At 48.2% G+C, this 19,243-nt stretch overlaps 1 protein-coding gene across 13 annotated transcripts in view; it reads right to left on the reverse strand.

The window, feature by feature from the left end:
- Nucleotides 1–19,243, reverse strand: part of mycbp2 (MYC binding protein 2) — a 61,594-nt gene that overhangs the window by 23,126 nt on the left and 19,225 nt on the right. For 7 of the 13 annotated variants that reach the window (XM_083682206.1, XM_083682199.1, XM_083682201.1 and 4 more), the window contains exons 12-49: nucleotides 16,806–17,010; nucleotides 16,382–16,546; nucleotides 15,905–16,063; nucleotides 15,562–15,766; nucleotides 15,148–15,293; nucleotides 14,372–14,458; nucleotides 13,854–13,958; nucleotides 11,967–12,086; nucleotides 11,617–11,698; nucleotides 11,365–11,482; nucleotides 10,830–11,034; nucleotides 10,579–10,732; nucleotides 10,251–10,423; nucleotides 9,678–9,803; nucleotides 9,373–9,500; nucleotides 9,084–9,175; nucleotides 8,203–8,337; nucleotides 7,923–8,006; nucleotides 7,696–7,792; nucleotides 7,366–7,558; nucleotides 6,904–7,178; nucleotides 6,331–6,552; nucleotides 5,850–6,041; nucleotides 4,680–4,886; nucleotides 4,417–4,554; nucleotides 3,835–4,013; nucleotides 3,592–3,743; nucleotides 3,340–3,440; nucleotides 2,899–3,117; nucleotides 2,501–2,723; nucleotides 1,851–1,969; nucleotides 1,636–1,723; nucleotides 1,452–1,501; nucleotides 1,105–1,277; nucleotides 814–958; nucleotides 519–725; nucleotides 225–280; nucleotides 4–119 (exon numbers count right to left, since the gene is read on the reverse strand). In XM_083682206.1, the coding sequence (XP_083538332.1) occupies nucleotides 4–119; nucleotides 225–280; nucleotides 519–725; nucleotides 814–958; nucleotides 1,105–1,277; nucleotides 1,452–1,501; nucleotides 1,636–1,723; nucleotides 1,851–1,969; nucleotides 2,501–2,723; nucleotides 2,899–3,117; nucleotides 3,340–3,440; nucleotides 3,592–3,743; nucleotides 3,835–4,013; nucleotides 4,417–4,554; nucleotides 4,680–4,886; nucleotides 5,850–6,041; nucleotides 6,331–6,552; nucleotides 6,904–7,178; nucleotides 7,366–7,558; nucleotides 7,696–7,792; nucleotides 7,923–8,006; nucleotides 8,203–8,337; nucleotides 9,084–9,175; nucleotides 9,373–9,500; nucleotides 9,678–9,803; nucleotides 10,251–10,423; nucleotides 10,579–10,732; nucleotides 10,830–11,034; nucleotides 11,365–11,482; nucleotides 11,617–11,698; nucleotides 11,967–12,086; nucleotides 13,854–13,958; nucleotides 14,372–14,458; nucleotides 15,148–15,293; nucleotides 15,562–15,766; nucleotides 15,905–16,063; nucleotides 16,382–16,546; nucleotides 16,806–17,010 (5,641 nt within the window). The remainder of the gene's footprint in view (nucleotides 1–3; nucleotides 120–224; nucleotides 281–518; nucleotides 726–813; nucleotides 959–1,104; nucleotides 1,278–1,451; nucleotides 1,502–1,635; nucleotides 1,724–1,850; nucleotides 1,970–2,500; nucleotides 2,724–2,898; nucleotides 3,118–3,339; nucleotides 3,441–3,591; nucleotides 3,744–3,834; nucleotides 4,014–4,416; nucleotides 4,555–4,679; nucleotides 4,887–5,849; nucleotides 6,042–6,330; nucleotides 6,553–6,903; nucleotides 7,179–7,365; nucleotides 7,559–7,695; nucleotides 7,793–7,922; nucleotides 8,007–8,202; nucleotides 8,338–9,083; nucleotides 9,176–9,372; nucleotides 9,501–9,677; nucleotides 9,804–10,250; nucleotides 10,424–10,578; nucleotides 10,733–10,829; nucleotides 11,035–11,364; nucleotides 11,483–11,616; nucleotides 11,699–11,966; nucleotides 12,087–13,853; nucleotides 13,959–14,371; nucleotides 14,459–15,147; nucleotides 15,294–15,561; nucleotides 15,767–15,904; nucleotides 16,064–16,381; nucleotides 16,547–16,805; nucleotides 17,011–19,243) is intronic. The other 6 variants (XM_083682202.1, XM_083682210.1, XM_083682204.1 and 3 more) reach the window with 3 other exon arrangements.

The following is a 19,243-nucleotide window of genomic DNA, read 5'->3' on the forward strand; positions in this document are numbered from 1 at the left end:
TACCAATCTCAATGCCGTCGATGGTGACATGGATGGTGTAGAGGCCCACGGCGCCAGGGGTCCAGTTGGCACTGTAGGTCCCATCTGTGTTGGCCCGGATAAGCATGTTCTCACTGGGCCTGAGGGGAGGCAGGGTGGAGGGTGATGACCACATCATACATGAAAAGACTAGGTACATCTCACCTCACCTCATGGGTTTCTATAGGTTCTCCACCGTCTCTTACCTCTTTGGCGTGGGAGAAGCGAAGCGGAGCTCTTCAAAGGAGTAGTTCTCATAGGCCTGGATGTTCAAGGAGAAGAGAAACATACCGAAATGAAAGCAGAATTTGACCATGTAATCCAGTGTTTTTGTTGTTTTTCATTCATCAACAGTAAAAATCTTAAAAAAGTAATAAAAAAAAGTAATAAAAAAATCTGAGTCAAGATATTTCACTTTGAATGCCCTGATCAGTTTAACCGCATCCTCTAACACATTCTCTAAATCAAAATAAGCGATACTATATCTTTGTCCATCTGACCTTCATCATGGTGATGGCGATGTAGCGAGCCTCTTTAACAATCATGGGCTCGTAGGTGGCCTCCAGCTTGGGCATGGGCAGACCCCCGAAGGTCAGGTCTGTCCCAGGGGCAGAGGGGGAGGCACTTCCAGGTAGCCTCTGGAGCTTCCTCATGTTCTCCTGCTGCATGGACTTCTTCTGGGAGACAGGCACTGCCTTCACCTCCACCTGGACAGGAGGGATGGGAAGGTTAGGCTTGTGCTTACAGTTGAAGTCTGTCTGTGAGAACATATATGAGAACTGAGTGACCCCTGACCTTCATGTTCGGGACGTGCACCACGTCTCCGTACTGGTCTTTCGTCTGTACAGCCACAGTGGTGGGCCAGCCACAGCGGATGTCATCCTTATTCAGGATCAGAGACGTCTTCTGGGGGTCCGCATACGAGTCTGGCTGCAGCCACCTGGGGGAGGGAGAGAGAGAGGGATGGAGGATGAGAGAGGGAGGGAGAGAAGGGAAGTGGGGTTGTATGTCTGTCTGTCTGTCTGTCTGTCTGTGTATGTGCCTGCATAGGTATGTTCGCATGTCTCTGAATACGCTGTGGCTCACCTGGCCAGTCGTCCTCCACTGGAGGTCTGTAAACAGGTGATGAAGTCCTCCAGGAAGGAGTGCTCGTTGGTCTGCAAGTGCAGAGGCAGATTCCCTTCCAGAGCCTCCAGGATGTTGGGGGAGTGGGACAGAGCCAGACCCTTCCCCAGGATCCCTGAGTGGGCCTTACATACCTGGGAGAGGAGAGGGGAGGGATGAAGGGGTGAGAGACGTGGGGAAAGAAAGAGAGAGGAGAGAGTTGAGAGAGATGGGGGGGGGGGGTAAAAGGTCATAATTTAATTTAGCCATTTCAGGTGTGCGATTACACATTTCGATTCCCCAGTAGAAGTTAGAAGATGTATAAATACCTGGAGAGAGGCCTCTTCAAGAATCTCGAGATCCTCCTCTAGTTCATTTCCTGAAATAAGACACGAGAGAAATGCTTCGTAAGGCTATAGGCCATTTAGTGCCAATCACTTCTGAGGCTGAGCTTGGTATATATCAAGTCATCAGAGCATGCCAACATGTGTGTTTCTCCTGTGTTCTCCTTACCAATAGGCAGAGCCAGGTCTTTCTTCATGAGAGCAGCAGCACACACACTGCCCAGGTAGGCCAGCTCCTTCTCCAGCTGGATGATACCCTGAAACACACAAACATGGCGCCTCAAGCGTCACACACAACATGGTGCATTTCACAGAGGACAAAGTCCATAATACTGTCAGATGATCATATTTCTCATCCAGAAGGCTGCCCTCAGCTCCCCTCACCTCATCTGGTCCGGGGTTGAACTCGTATCCCACGGCAACACATTTGAACCCATAGAAACAGGCCTTCTCATCTTTCACATAGTCCGAGGCTGTTTCCAAGGAGAAGAGTGCCTCGTTTCCTGGAAGCAGAGGAGAAAACACACTGTGCGTGACGCAGTGACAATAACAACAGCCAGGACAGAGAGATCACCTTGGGTCAGATGGATCAATTGAGTTGAGGCAGGTGGCTTATGAGAGCTTACTAGTTCAAGGCAGAGCCCAAGTAACATGAGGATATGGTTAAGCATGTAGCAGTGATCAATAAGCTCTAATTAGGCTAAGCTGTTGTCCCTGGCATATAAAGCTTCTATAAAGTGACCTTTCACATTCAAGGGACTGAGGAAAGCAGGATTTTATCAAGAAATGGGTTGGGATATGGGTTCTACTTAACTGTGTAGACCACATCCGAGGAAGAAAAACATCTGACAATTTTGGATTTAACTGAAAGACCCAGTAGAGACCGGCCATGACCTCCCAGAGGGCTCTGACCCACTTTTAGGGAAACACTGCTCTAACTATCAACTAAGCACAGATTAAAGCTTGAAAACAAGTGGCTACAGTACATTTCAATTAACGGTTTTGGCTGGTGCGAACCGCTCAGCCTCTCTCACCTGGCAGCACCAGGACGGTAGTTGGCCAGCCGTTGGATCCAGAGAACTTCTTGAGCTCCACCCAGGTGTTGATAGTGTCGTGGGCCAGGGGCTTGGCCCCGAGGCTGGAGAGGTGGAGGGAGCGGCTGGGGATGAGCAGGCGGAGGACGTCCTCTGGCTGGGCGGTGCCACACTGAGGATCAAACTCTATGGTGGTCCAACGAACACAGTCTGGGAACGAGACCTGTGGGAGAGAGATACATGGAGGGGGATCAGGTAAAATATCATTGTACTGTCGCAATCCTGAATGGAAAAGCCTGCGCGCCCTGTAGCTCGCCAAGACCAGGACTAGTGAGAGCTGTCCGTAGTCTGTGGGAGTGTAGCCTAGTTGAAGGTACAACAGATGAGATATACCATACCTTGTACTGTGTAACTCCAGCTTGTTTGTAAGGGTGGTCACTTTCGATCACAGCATAGTGGCTGGAGGTGGTGCAAGCTGATAAGCCCTGCTCTGGCTGGTTGCCTGTAGTGCTGTCTGTTGATTGGTTGGGGTTGAAGGCGGGCGGGGCATATTTCTGGTTCAGAGCAGAGACGGCAGGAAGCAGCTCCTGGACCAGCCCGAAGACCTCCACTGCAGCCTGATGGGACATTTTTGTATAGAACATTTCACATCAGTTACTCTGGCAACCAATCACATTTCCATTTCTGTATCTAGGGGACATTCTTATCCAGTGAGACTCAAAAAGATTAGGCGACCCGAAGATTAGGCGACACCCCCCCCCCACCCCCCAAAGGATACGTCAACGAGCTGATACAGCAATAACTCAAAGAGATAAAAACACAGGGGGCACAGGGCATACCTTGGGTACAGAGGCAGCCACTGGGCCGATGTAGGCCAGGATGAGGGGCAGCAGCATGGAGAACAGGCTGGAGGAGCTCAGCAGCTCAGGGATGTCCTCCGCTAGAGACACAAGCACAGTGTTAAATCACAAACACAGAAACGCTTCCCCGTCACAAAGACAAACAGAGTTGCTGCAGATCTGTATACCCTCTGACGGGACGTCAAAAGCAGCTTTAAAACACAAACACAGCTTTCAGCTCCCAGTCCTTACCGTCCACTGCAAAGGCCCTGTGCAGGAGGTCCTTGGCAGCTCTGACCACAGCACTGACCACTGAGAGAGAACGGCTGCAGTTCTTATCCTCCTCATTGGCCTTGCTCAGCAGCTGGGACTGCAGGTCCCCATCATACTCACTCCTAAAGACGCTCGCAGCCAGATAGAGATTAGATAGAGAAACAGTCCCAGAGTGTGTGTGTACCTGTAGTAGAGTGTGTGTGTGTGTGTGTGTGTGTGTACCTGTAGTAGAGTATTTGTGGTATCTGTCCCCTGGTCTGGTTGGTTCCGTTGCTGCTCAGACTGCAGGTGCTGAAGGTGAAGGCCATGCCATCGGAACACTGTACCGTGGTCATCCCTCCATCCCCATTGGCTGTGCGGCTGCCGTAGTTACGCAGGCGGACGGCGTATTTCACACCCTCCTGGAGTGGGTAATAAATACATCAGTAGGGATGGCAGTGGCACAACATCATTTAATAAGGTAAGTAAGACCAATCGAATGGACAGCATATGTTACACCCTCCTGTAGAGCAGCAGTTCTCAAAGATGGGGTCCCGGACTCCCTGGGCTCCCCTGATTTCAAATTGGGAAAAATCTAAATCAAACTAACCTCTATTATTTGATAAATAAGACAAACTTTTTTTATTTTGTATGAAGACAAACCATGTCTGTGTATTGTATCTGTAGCCTATACTGCAGTGTTTTGGGGTTTGAATCTAACCAATGTCAAAAAGGTTGTAGAGGATATATACCACTCACACAATAAGAAAATAGACGATTAGTCGTGTAGGGGACAAGATGATTTTTCACATCCCTACCACGTACCTTGAGTGGCACGGCCTTGTCCAGACGAATCTCAGCGATGTCACTGGGAGAGTCATCAGTGCTGTAGGTGCCCTTCACCAGCTCCAGGGACGTCCACCTGTGGGTGTGAGCGGAGTCGCCAGGGTGCTCTGTCTGGGCCTGGGGGAGGGGGGAGGGGGGGGGAGAGAGAGAGAGGGAGAGAAAGATGCGTGTGATGCATGTTGACACCGCTCGCCGAGTTGTTTTTGAGACACAAGGAAACAAACAAATCCTCTCTTTCTTACATCGTCAGCGAGCACCTCCAGTTCGTACTCGTGGATGCCCCCTCCCCCATAGACACAGAAGCCCACCAGCACCACACCGGGCTTGTCCACCGTCATGCAGATGGCATCAGGGGAGCCGTTCCCCGTGTTCCAGCTGCGGCCCTGGCTTGTCTTGGTGAAGCGGTTGGGAGTGGACTTCACAGAGTGGAGAGAGTTCAGCCCGTCCACCTGGGGAGAGAAGGAGACAGACATGTGAGTTTGTATCATCTAAGATCACAATCAAATATTACTGTGGAGAATAGGAGTGTTATCTCATAATAATAAAAAAGTCTCCCATCAATATGATAGCTGCTGTAAATGGCTGTTTTAAAATCTATAAAGATGGCCATCTATAAATCTGAGAGAGGCAACAATACCACCAGATGGCAATTCTGAGACATTGAAAAGCTTCCGTTGATATTTCTATGTTGTTGAAAAATAAAAACAATAGCTGATGTCAACTGCCAACTTCCTTCATTCAGAAACAACAATAATACTACACGGACGTATGATCTTCGAAGTGGGGATTGTTTGAGTCACATTGCTATTCATAACACCCTCTTGGCCAGACAGAGCCAGCAATTGTTACAGGATAGGATATCCAGGTCCTTTAAAAGAAAAAAAGGCGTATCCTTGACAACATGAAGGGGTCGGGGGAAAAAAAACAGTGGTGGCTGGGACTGTTGCCATGACAACGGGCCGACGGCAGTTGCTGAGACAACGGGAGAGTGAGGAGTCCAGAATGTAACCCCCCCCCCCCCCCCCTCTCTGCCAGTGACTCAGCGTCTCATTAAAAAAACTGTGTAGATAAACCCTTGCTCTCCCATTTATGCTTCTATTGTTTTCAAATTGTATATTGACACAGATGCAGTGTTTTGCATTACAATGTATAAAACCAGTAGGAAAGGGAAGAGGAAAGGGCAATGACGGACATCTCATCTCCGATGATGTCACCTCAGTCCCATGGAACCGCATTCAAAGGACTGAGTCACATCTAATTAGATCTAGACAGAGTTGGGGGTTGATTACATTTTGAAGCCAGTTGATCCAGGAATAGAACTGATCTGATAGAAAAAATGCTTACAATGTCAGTGCCCTAGCTCTGTGTGTGTGTGTGTGTGTGTGTGTGTGTGTGTGTGAGACTTTGTTTACCTCTGAGCCCAGTGCTGAGGCGGTGAGCTCGGAGACGATGCTGGCCAGCAGACCACAGGTGTTGGAGACCAGGTGAGGAGAGAAGAGCTCCACCTCCTTCCTCAGACTCTTCCTCACTGGCAGCACCACGATTACCAGCATCTTCTCCAGAACCTCCCGGAAACTGGTCATGCCCATCAGATTCTCTTCCGTCTAGAGGAGAGAGTGGAGACACGTTTGAGAATGCAATTCAGTTACCGTCAAAACATTTTTCATGTCAAAGTTTCAACATTTGAAGTCACGCTGTTATTGGTCTGGTTCTTTGATCAAATGACACAATGACAATGCAATTCAACACTGGTAACAAATGTATTCACATTGTGAATACTTAACTGACACCTACTATGCTTTTAATGAAACATTACTAGCACTGGAGTACTGATCACAGACTTAAATTCTAGGATAAGTGAAGGAAATAATAAGGGAACAAGGCATCACTCACATGGCTGAGTTTTTCCATGTGGGCCACCAGCAGGGGGAAACGGTGAGCGAGAGCAGAGTCGTTCTCTGTGCTGACCTGTTTGACCAGCGAGCGCAGCAGCACCTCCCCGTCGTACGCGATGGGCAAGATGGATGTCAGCTTGACTGAAGTGTTACACAGAGCTGACATGACTGCCGCCAGCAGACGGCTGCTCGAAGTCCGGAAGTTGGCCTCTGCAATGTCCTGGGGAGAGGAGGGGAGAGGGGTGGGTGAGTGGAAGAGCACTACGCTCTCATTAAAGGCATTCAATATAGCCATTAGCCAGGAGGATGCGTTCTGATTGAAAATATTAATAACTATACATTTTTGTACATCATTTTTGCATACTTCCCCAAGCAACAAATGGTGCTTAACGTTCCAACAGAATGTTAGCATTCAACCATTCATGCAGTGAGTCTTAGTGGTCAAACTTTTTACAATCTAGTTTACAAACTAGATACAATGTAATCATTCTGTCCATACAGAAAGTGAACCCCCCCCCCCCCCAGCCCCGATATTGTCAGTACCAGGACCCTGGTCACCCCCTGGTCTCACCTGGTCCAGGCAGTTGAGCAGGTCACAGAGGCAGGCCCACTGCAGGGCGGGGGTGGGGTAGAAGGAGTGGAAGCAGGCTGTGAAGGTGTTGTGACACTCCTGCAGCACAGCCTCCAGCAGGGTGAGGGGCTGGGACAGGTAGCCCTGGGGGTCATTGTCCAGCTTGGTCAGACAGTTGTCCATGCCCTCAGACAGGATCTTCTTCAACAGGCTGCGGGTCTTCCCCACACACTCCGCCAGCTTACTGGACTCCTCGACCACAGCCTTGGTGCTGGCTGGAGAGGGGACAGTAAGAGAGGAGGGGTAGGTTCTAGTGAGGGCCTGGGTTTTTAAGTAATGCAGGGTTTGTTTGTTGTTTTTTTTTTTATTAGGAGGGGTCAATACTATTTTGTTATTTGGGTACATTTTTGTGAATCTTAATTTTATTTTCTATTTACTAAAGTACTAATTGGTACTAATTACCAGAGATGGGGAAGATCTCACAGATGTAGACTCTGAGCAGGCGCAGGCAGCAGGTCCCTACGAAGCGCAGTCTCTCCAGGTCCAGCAGGGTGGCTGTGTACTGGAAGCCCTTCAGCCCTCTCAGCTCCTCCACACCCAACACCAGAGTGGTCCAGCTCCAGTGGAGGATACTCAGCAGGGACTCAAAACACTCCTGTAGGGTGAGGGGGGACATCTTTACTGTAGTATCACAGTAACAAGACCCTAGGTGCTCATACAGGTAGGGAAGGTGGACAGTTGTCCTGCCTCCAGAGGGGGACAGGTCCCAGTGAGAGGACATTCATTACTTACCACAGAGACCGTCCGAGCGAAAGAGCGTTTCAGTATGTGGACTGGTTCGCTGGTCTGCTGTTTCCCTTTAGCCGCATTGCCATCGTTTGACGGCAGCCTGGTGGAGAAAATACATATTACAGGCCCATTACAAACATGGTACTTGGAGCTCAATAAATGTATCCCAAGTTGCACATATCACTGTTCGGAACAATATGAAGAGTGCAATAAAATGATATGACACTTGCCTGTACAATAACTGAGGTATTTGACCCGCATTCACGTCAGTACCGTTGTTTGACTTCTTGGAGCTCTTGAATTGAAAAACCACACTGGAAGAGAGGGGATTAATAAATGTCACACCATGAAATACTCTGGAAAATGTTTACAAAAGCTGGATAGCCACGCTCAAATAAAAATGTGGTCAAACAAACACACATTGCCTCAACATCCCAATCTTGATTTAACTTGTGTTTATTGTTGTCACAGTAAACACACTGTAATAGAGGCTCATCCCTCCAGTAGTACCTGTCGTCAGGGGTGATGGTGGCCTGTCCGTGGGAGCCACAGTCGCTGCTCGGCCCAGACACCCTGGCCCAGGCCACATACCACCAGCCTAGCTGCAGCAGCACCGGCTCATCAAACATCATAGCGTATTTCTCCCTGTGGAGAGAGAGAGAGAGAGATGGGACGATGCACTTAATTAAGCAATATGACACGGTGCTTTATTTTTTTTTTATGGTGCTTTATGGTGAATTAGCTCACAGCTGAAGGGCGTTGTTAGGCCCGATGCTAAGCAGAGTGCCTGCAACCCCTTAGCTGTGACTTTATTCACCATAAAGCACAGATTCAAGCACCTTATTTGCATTCATACAACGGTTACAAAATAAAACTGTGAATTGCGACAAGAGAACAATGCCTCTGCGTGATAGTTGTTGCATGATGGATTATGGTGGTTTCTGCCCTGCACCTAGAAATACAGTTCTCAAAACGACCACTGTTGTCAAGGTAATGTGATAAATAAATCTTTGTAATGCAAGTGTTTGCGCAGGGATATTACTGTAACATATGGTAAACAGGCAAAATGCATCATAGCTGTTACTTTATCAGGCAACAATGCTTTGAACGCCTCTCACCATCAAATAAAAATAAATAGTGTAAGCTGCTGTACAACGACATAATATCCCTGTATAGAGAGGGGGCATGTCTACAATACAACGTTTTTTTTAAAATCTTTTACAGTTTTCAAGAACCTGCCAATTAAAATGAAAAATATCTTAGCATATACACCAGAAGTAATAGCAAATATACCATAATGGGCGTAAATTACCATGTAAAAAAAAAAAAAAAAAAAGTGTAATAATGTTCTGATTGTGACAGTGTGCTGTAGGGTCATGGAACACACGTACCTGGCAGCACAGTCATAGGCCAGCACGTCAGTCTCAGCCAGGAGGTCCCCGTCCGTCTCATGATCTCCTCCATCAGGCCCCAGCTCAAACAGCTGCACAGCAACATACAATACTCAACCACTGGAGACAACAGTCCACTACAGTGGCCTCCTCAAAGACTGCTATATAGGATTGATAACAATGCTGCAGTACAATCAACAGGCGAAATTAAATAAATGAAGGTTGAAGGAATTAAATAAATAAACATTTTGACGCTTGTGTACCCCCCCCCCCCCCCCCCCCCGCTCACCTTGATCTTGGCGGTGTACTCCCCTCGGCCCCCGAACAGGCCCAGCCCCCCGAGCAGGATATCTGCGTCAGCACAGAACCGGATGGCCTCCACAGAGTGGGCCGAGTAACCCCAGCCGCCCCCGTGACCTATGACATCACACAGGAAGTGTCAGGCTCTGCAGACTGACTCCATGTGATCTTCAATGCAGTTTTTCTTTTTTAATGCGAGTGCCCAGTCACCGCAATCACACACATGAAGCTCCACTCACACTCACTTAAGTCTGTCGTGTGTACTGAAGCGTGTACTAAAGCGTGCCCACTCACTCTCAAAGCGATTGACAACGCTGTAGTCTTCTTTGGAGTAGACCTTCATCACAGCCTGAGTCTCCTCCTCTGTGCTGGCCACGCCCATCTTCAGCTCCTGCATGGCTGCCAGTGTATCCAGGCAACCTGTTTAAGCACACGACCATACTTCCTGTTAGCCCTTATTCAACATTCACCGGGAAAAAAATAAGCAAAACACTACGTGTTATTGTAGGACGTGCTCAGAGGTAGCAATAGGACTGTCGTATTTTGACGAAGAGAGGTTCTCACATAAAATGAGAATGGTTTATCATTTGCCACTGACAGAACTACTACACCCTCTGAGGCATTTTCAGCGGTTGAGCTTGACAGCCGAGTGGGAGTAAGGGAGGTGTAAAGAGAAGAGAGGAAGAGAGAGAACATTGACGGCAGAGTGACAGTGGGAGACCCCTAATACCCATCACTGCCATGTCATATTCACTCACAAGTCTAAGTAAAAAAGAAGCTGACTCATATCTGGTCAAGAGGGCATACTACACTAAGTACTGCTAGGTGCTTTGGAGGCCTGCCAAATGCCGACAGTGTTATTATTACCCAGGATGTGCAGGGCTCCGTGTGAGCGTGTGGTGGTGGCATGGGACCCAGCAGGCAATGCCAGCTCCGGGCTCAGGATGCTGCAGCGGGCCTGGAGGTCCGACGCAGAGGGCACGCGGGCATCAGCAATCACTGCGTTATAGCACCACATCTCCTTCGAAGCTGGAAGAAACCTACGGAATGGGGGGGGGGGGGGAAATGGGTGAGAGGGTTGAATGTTAAACTGAGGGAAGTACCCTGGGGGATTATTCATGAGTCACAGGTCTTGAGAAGATTACATTGCAGTCGTGCACGATGGGTGTCATTTGAGATTTGCCCTTCGACTGACCTCCATATGACGTCATAAACTGGGTCGAGGCACAGGCCGAAGCCCTGAAGGTCTTCTTGCTCTGAGTCGTTGAAGGTTCGGCAACTACCATCCAGCTTGTTGATCAGCAGGCATTTAAAGGGAGGGGGCTCCGACACAGAGGTGGGGACAAGGCCTGTGCACACAAACATTGGGTCATAAAAGGTAAACTCAGTCATTCAGAAGGTGACAAGTATGGGTATGTGGAGTAACAGGTAGGCAGGGCAGGTTACCTATGATGTGTTTGCTGGCGAAGATCTCCGATGTGGCGAGGACGTGGGAGTTGATGAGAGCCTCGTCGATCCTCAGGAAGGTCTGGTCTCCGCTGGCCCCGATCCAGGTCGCCTTGCGGCCGTACTTGGCCCCGATGTTGGGCATGGGAGAGGGCTTGGCGTTCCAGTAGGGCATGTCCAGGATGGGCCGGCCCAACTGCCCTTTCTGCAACACCAGCACACACATATTCTGTCTACTCACTGTGGTCAACCACACTTCTAATATGATACAACAGAGAGATGCATTTTGGTGCGTCACAGTATAACCACCAGTGTGAGGTATCCATGGGCAAATTCAATAAAAGCAATGGGACATAATCAAGGTTAAGGCTTTGTTATACATCAGAGTAATTCTCTACAAACATTGTCTAAGAAACTCCATACCAAGGAACTGCAAATATTACAATCAAAATATACCATTAGTAAAGCTTTTACTATAATTGTGTATTTAAAAACAATGCTGCACTTGGTAAAAAAGGGCCACTGTGTTCCGTACCGAGAAGCTGCCGAAGGTGAAGACCTGTCCGTCGGTGAGGAGAACAGCGGTGTGGTTACTGCCTGCTGTCACCTGCACACTGGGACCAGGCAGGGCCTGCACCAAGGTAGGAGACCCCCTACAGGGACAAGGAGGAGAGGGGGGGGGGGACTCAGGGCTTAGTGTGTGCGTGTGTGACTGTCTACAAATGGCTAAAACATTTGGGACAGGTAAGTAGCGCCCAATGTGGATAATCAGAAAAAGAGTAGTTACCTTGAGTTGACATCTCCATGTCCAAGCTGGCCGTGCTGGCCATAACCAAACGTATAGACATCCCCATTCTCCATCAGTACCACTGTAGGATACAAAACTCTGTTATATAAATACAATAACATGGGCACCTCACATTACATGTTACAATTATAACATGAGCGTTTTCCATCTTGTTTCATTACCCCATGCAAGGTCTAGTATAGTGTTACACTATAATTCTCCAGTTAGACCTCTACATGTTTTTCACATCGAAAGAGCTGTGCGCTCTCACGATCATACACCACAGAGGAAGAGATCAAAAGGAAGCAGGAGGTGACTGGCAGGAAGCGGCCCCGGGTTAGTGGACCTACCGGAGTGGTGGAAGCCGCAGCTGACCTGCACGGCTCGCATCTCGCAGTCAAAGCGCACCGCCCCTGGAGGGTAGGTGGTGATCTTACTGGCGTCCTTCTCTCCACGCTCACTGCTGCCGTCTGCAAGGCAAACAGTCAGTCAGTCAGTCAGTTAGTCAGGAGAGGGAGAAGAGGGAGAGAGGGGAGAGAAGAGAGAGGAGTGAAGACAAACTGCAGCTTCAGAGCTCGTAGGTGGATGTCACCGGATAGTCCTGGAGAAAGAAGAACTGGTAGGAACAGTGGATTCAAGGAAGGAAGGGAGGGAGGGCATGCTAAACAGAAAATAAAATAAAAGAATAACCTCTGAAACAGCGGGCTATCTAAAAACCAGACTATTCCTCTTTGTTTGGGGTGAAAAGGCAGTCACAAAGCGGCTCAGTATAAAACGTAAACATAGAATTCGGGGGTCAGTTAGGTTTTGCAGGAGCCCTGTTTCAGAGGTCAGTGGTGGTGTGAGAGAAAGTAACAGGGTAGAGGTAGGCCCATGCATTTCAGTGATGAGACCAGTGTTTACCAACCCCAGCTTGGACCAGGGACCGGCATGCTGTGGTCTTCCTGCTTCGAAGACTATTAACACCAATAGTAATGACACAGTGATTTAATAGCAGAAAGCTAACTAGCTAACTGATGACTAGTCTTCAACTATCCCACAGATTTGTGCCGGTCCGTAGACCAGAGGGGTCTGTTAAAGTCACAAACCCTTCATGGTGTGGAAGAGAGAAACATGTCATTTTTTGACATGTCTGAGTTTTTCTTCCAATTGAATACACCCCATGGGGTAAAATACACTGGTAGAGGATGGTAGCTTTCTCCTCCTCTCAACTAGGGGTGTGCAAGCTTTAAATCCTCTAGCTAATTTCAATATGACTATTATCCACAAACAACGCCCATCCATCAAACCTCTCTGCAGTATGTGAAAGCCTTTATACTTCTTTGCAATACTAACACTCAAGTGTGCAAACGGAAGGAGGAGAAGTCCTTAAGGACTCATCTTACTTTGTAAAGCAGCAGAGTATTAATCCTAATAAAGATAGCAGAGGACTGCTGTGTCTTTTACTTCTTATCTATCCCTTCCAAATATAACCACGGGGCACAAACCCATTCTATTTATACTTTATTACTGATGATTATCCATGGAGGACTTTTTTAAAATGTCCCTGGATCATATAAAAAAAAAAAAAATCTTCATTTGTACTAAAAATATGCACATTGAAAGCTTGTCCATGTCTCAGATGTCATGGAATGAGTGTGTTGGTGACAGAAGCAGCTACTCCACTTCTCTCATCCCATAATAGTCTGCTTGTCATTTACCAAAGCACTCTCAGAGCGCCTGCCGTTTTCATCTGCTTCTCATTCTGCCACCGTGTGAAAATCAACTGCTACTTAGAGTGTTGTTAAATCCAGTTAGACCGGAATATTGATTTCTATTTAAGAAGCACTGGGTAAAGCATGTGTTGGGATCCTGGGACTAAAATGCCAAACCAGAAGTGGAATTAACATAAGAATAGACAGAATCTTTCTTTTACTCTCTCTCTGCCTTTCTTTTGTATCTTTTGCAACTACCGTTTACCATTTCTTATTCTTTGCCTTGAGGAAAGTCTACATGGCCAAAACCTTCCCTTTGTTGACAATAATGTTTATTTTGCAAGTATACACACAGTGTGCCAGAATCCATTCTAATAAATAATATATTGTTCTTTACCATATGAACTGGTAAAGACTCTTATGCTTTAAGAGAGTGAGAGAGAGGAGGCAGGCGGGCAGGTGGGACAGCCGGTTTGGGGGGGGGGGGGTGAGTCAGAGGGGCGTCTCTGCACCCGTTGAGTTAGGTAGTGAAGACCGTAGTACCTTTGTGCTTGTCCCGCTTATGCCTTAGGGCCTGAAGGGGTCTTATTCTGGCTAGGGCCTGCTCACGCTGGTTCATAAATATGGGGCCGGGGAAAACAAGGGGGCCTGAGGGAGAAAGAAACTTTCACATGCATGGACAAGGCTCACAAATGGGAAAGAACACATGGTAACAGTACAACAAACAAGAACACACACACACACACACACAGCAAAATCATATGTACACAAGTAGGAAGAAAGTCACCGAGGCACAACACCCACACATACAGCAATGACAGGTTCAGAGGCCTGAGCAGCCTGATCTAATGGAACACAACACAGCTCACCACAACCTCTGGGAGGGGTTTTAATGTCTCAGTTTTGATCTCTTTCATTACTGCATCTCCCTCTTCTTCCCCCTGTCAATCCCATCTTCTGCCCCAACCATTATCATCGATCGAACACACACACACACACACACACACACACACACACACACACACACACAAACCTACTCCAACTAGAACCCTGGCCCGTACCTCGTCCCTCCTCCAGCCTGTGTCTGCGGTTGATCCTCTGGCGTTTCTCCTCCTGGCGGATCTGGATGTGCTCCTCGATGTTCACTCCTGGGGGGGGAGGGACAGGCACAGCTGAAACACAAGCGCCCCAGCAGAACACGGCCCAAAGAGGAAGAGGAGGGAGAGGAGGAGGAAGAAAGACAGAACAGAACAACACACACACACATGGATGAATGATGGGGGAAGGGGGGGGGGGGGGGCTTAATCAAAGAAAGCCATGCGTCGAAACAGGATGATGACAAAGAGATATTACGATCAGCAGAGGTGCCATCAACTGAAAAGCAGCATAGGCTGAGACACACGAGAGTCAAGCAGTGTGCTGACAGAGAATGGCCAGAGCCACACATAGAAGCCTACAGACTTGGACAAATGATGAACGGAAGACTGGTGAAAGCTGGTGGGGGGGGGAGGGGGGGAGACTGACACCATACAATGTAGAAGAAGAGCTGGTCATATAGTAGTACCAGTCAAAAGTTTGGACACACCTTCTCATTCAATGGTTTTTCTTTATTTTTTATTATTTTCTACATTGTAGATTAATATTGAAGACATCAAAACTATGAAGGAACATATGGAATTATGTAGTAAACAAAAAAGTGTTAATATTTTAGTGTTTTATATTTTTAAATTCTTCAAATTAGCCACCTTTTGCTTTGATGACAGCTTTGCACACTCTTGGCAAGGTGTGTCCAAACTTTTGACTGGTACTGTATATACATATATATTAGTAGTAATACCTAAGAGCAGGTCCAGGGGTATCATCTCCTTCACAGCGTCAAAGATGCCCCTCTGTCTGGCCTCCTGTCCATCCAGCTCCCTGGCACACGCCTTACAACAGCCACACGCAGAGCAGCCCGACTCACCAGACCCACAGCCACAGATCCTACACACACACGCACGCAGACAGACAGAAACACAGACAGAAACAAAAACAACACACATACAAACAGTGAGATAACAAACAGTGTCAGACATATATAGACAGACATAAACACAAACACAGGCACAGAACAAACCGAAAGCATCCAAACACAAACATCAGTGCATCTGTTTCAGATCTCCATACAGCAACAGTACTGGACAGATCAAGTAAACACTAGGACAACAACAACCTTGCCATAGCCTATGTATGTGCTGTTGGTCTCCCTTACCCTCCTGGTACTCTGTCAGGCCGTCCACTGCTGACACAGCTAGCTCCATAGCCAGTGCAGTCTCCACACACGGTGCACACCATGCACTGGTCCAGCTTCCACTTGTGCATGCCCGGCTGGCACATCATACTCTTCTCCTCTTTCTCCTCCAGATCGTCCTCCAGGTCCTCATCCATCGCCGTGGCCATACTTTCCACGCCAAACGCTACAGAGAGAAACATGGGTTGGGTGTGTGTGTGTGTGTGTGTGTATGTACTGGAGTTTGTATACCAGAGTGTGTGTGTACCGGAGTGTGTGTGTACCGGTGTGTGTGTGTGTGTGTGTGTGTGTGTGAGGCCCTCACCTTTCCCTGCCTGGTTCATGGCCCCAGTATCTCGGCCACACTGGCCTTTGTTGTTGACCCCAAACGTCCACACCTCTCCACTCTTGGTCAGGACGCAGGTGTGGGCCTTCCCCATGGCAACCTGAGTTACAAAGTGACCCTTCAGGTCTGTCACTTGACCTATAGGGGGAAGAGGAGGGGAGAGGGTAGAAAGGTTATTCTGTATCACAAACAGGATTCACTAGATTGAGAAAAAAAAAAAAGATGATCTGAACCACAAGGGTACAACTTGAACACAAACTGAGTGCGGAAATGGTGAGAAAAAAAATAAGAATACAATTCCAGGGATGTTTCGCATCCAGCCATGACAGCATATCAATGATCAGACCGGTACAGTTCCCAGAGGTAACTGCAACAGTCTGCGCTATTCCAGGGGTGTCAGATGGTCTTTTAGCATCACGGAGAGTGAAGAGATTAACCCCTCGCTGGCCCACTCACAGGTGCTGTCGCTGTAGATGGCGTCTTTGCCGAACATGTAGAGCTCGCCGTCCTTGGTGACGACGCTGCTGCTGCCGTTGTTGCAGGCCGTGTACAGCGCCGTCTTGGTCTCCAGTTTGACCATCTTCTTAGGCTTGTAGGGCTTTGGCTGTCTGCGGCTCTTGGCTGTACGGAACACAAGACAGATAACACAGGTGAGGGGAGAGTGATGATTGTGATGATAGGAACAGATCAGGGCTGGATTCCATTTCTAATTCTTATCTCCTTCTCTCTCTCCCCTTGACTAAACTGATCTTCTTATCCTCACATAGAGAATCTTAAATAATGTGATTTATTCAATATTGTGTGTGTGCGCGTGTGTGCGTGCGTGTGTGCATGCATTCATGCGTGCATGTGTGTGTTCGTGTTCAGGCATGTGTCTTACTTGACTCCCCGTCCTCTCCCTTGCTGGCGGAGCCTGTGAAGAACACACTCCCATCCTCTGCCACCAGCAGGGCGTGGGAGCCATCATGGCCCACAGAGAACTGAACAATCTTCGGGGACTTGGTGACAGGTAGCTCCACCCATTTACCAGCTGATGGACCACCCTGCTTGATGCCCAGGCTCTGGTACTTCCCCGTGTAGTAGATCTGAAAGGGGTGGAGGAGAGAGGGTGGAGAATTAATGGCTATTAGACTATATATATACACCTCACCAAACACTTTATTAGGAACACCTGTACACCTTCTCATGGTGGAGGTGGTGGAATGGTGTGGGGAATGTTTTGTTGGCACACTTTGTTACCATTAATACCAATCAATCATCGCTTGAATGCCACAGCCTATTTGAGTATTGTTGCTGACCATGTGCATCCCTTCATGGCCACAATTTACACAATGTATCTGCTACTTCCAGCATGATAATGCACCATGTCACAAAGCAAAAGTCGTCTCAAACTGGTTCCATGAACATGACAATGAATTCAGTGGCCTTCCCAGTCACCGGATCTGAATCCAATAGAACACCTTTGGGATGTGGTAGAACGGGAGATTCACAGCTTGAAAGTGCACCTGAAAAAAATCTGCAGGAATGTCATGTCATGTCATCATGGACCAGAATCTCAAACAAATGTTTCCAACATCTTGTGGAATCAATGCCACGAAGAGCTGAGGCTGTTTTGAGAGCAAAGGGAGGCCCTACCCAGTATTAGTATAGTGTTCCTAATAGTGTTGGGTGAGTGTATATATAACCTAGTTGAGACCAGGCTTTCCTAGTTCGGAGAGCCTAGTGAAATCCTTTGCAGAAAGTAGCTACAAAAAGGGTGGAAACCCAATCAAATACCTTGGTTGGGCAGAGCTCTAAAAAAAAAAAACTGAATTCATAACACTATGCTAAACAGTCCTACCCGGTTGGAAAAGGTGACACGCATAACAGCAACCGTTCTACGGGCATGTGGGGGAGGGTTCTTTGAATATTACATCCGCTGAAAATTGTGAGCACATTCTCCCGTCGCACTGTCCAGTTCAATCCGAGACAGATCGGCTAATCTAAAATTCTCCAGATGTACCGAAGGATGCGTGGGAGCAGCGTGATTTGGAGGTATGGCTACGCGAGGCGAAACTCTCTCTAAAATACCATCTCTACCACCTATCACCTGACTGGCAAAAAGTACACGACTACACTTGTATCAACACTTAAGAGCTTTCCGCTATACCTGACAAAGCCTTAAACTAAGGACAGGAGCAGGCACTAGTTTTCCAAGTCTGACAGTTCCCAATGAGATGATAAAGTGGTGCCTAATGACCTGTCCAGAGGGTTTATTACAGAGCTGGAGATCCGTGGCGAAGGAAGGAGGAGGAGGGGGGGGCATGGTGACCGTGCTAAGGAAGGAGGACGGCTGCCACAGTTCTGCTCAAAGGGACAACATCATCACCGCTATCTGAACACCACGCCACTGGTGTCAGCGTAGTGATGTGAGACGACCTGTCGTTCAGAATCCATCCAAGGAAGACCACTGGTGGGGGGGGGGGATGTTGGGGGGGGTGCTTGTAGAAATGGTCGTCGAACAATTTGAAACTAAACGTTCCGTGTTGTGAAACACATCATTTCTCAGAATTCAATGTCTTGAATGAACAGTGTCAATACAGGCCTGTATTACACAGTCAGGTTCAGAGTCCTCCACACAAACAGAGAGAGATGTCGCTCCAGATAAAACATGTCAAACAGGAGCCTGGCTGCAGTGCCATCACTTTCTGTCACATGACATCCATGGCGTTGGTGTTTAGCTGCATTCTCCAGCCCAGACAGCGGCTGTCACAGGTCCGCTGCTCCTATTTTTACTCCCCTACCCTGGCCTTGCCGGGCTGGGTAATCTGCAGATAAGGCCAGTCGTGAGATTAGGCCTCCTCAGTGACACAGCAGAGCAGGCCACCCGGCCACTATCTCACAGGGGCCCCGGTCCCTCACACAACCACAACCACACCCGCACCCATCCACATACTAACAGATACTAACACACAAACCAACCACTCCCGTCCATGAACATACACACTGTGCAACCAAGATGATTGTAAAGTACACATACATACCAGTACACACACACATACACACACACACACTTCTGCTTCTATCCCTTCTGGCCCAGCACTGGTGGATGGCCAGTGTTTTCCCTACTGCAGGCCCTGCTTTGTTTTACTGGGAACGGGCAGCGTAGAACAGGCTCATTGCTTAGCTAGATGGATGGAATAATCAAATCACTTCCAGTTATTTAAGCATGGAAGTCCCTTCATGAGCTCACTGCACACACAGCCTGTGGCATGAGAGGAGGAGCACAGGGTATGATGGACAGAGCAGCACTGCATGACTGCCAACTAGGCTACACAC

The sequence above is a fragment of the Argentina silus genome, assembly GCF_951799395.1.
Source record: "Argentina silus genome assembly, chromosome: 12".
NCBI lineage: Eukaryota > Metazoa > Chordata > Actinopteri > Argentiniformes > Argentinidae > Argentina > Argentina silus.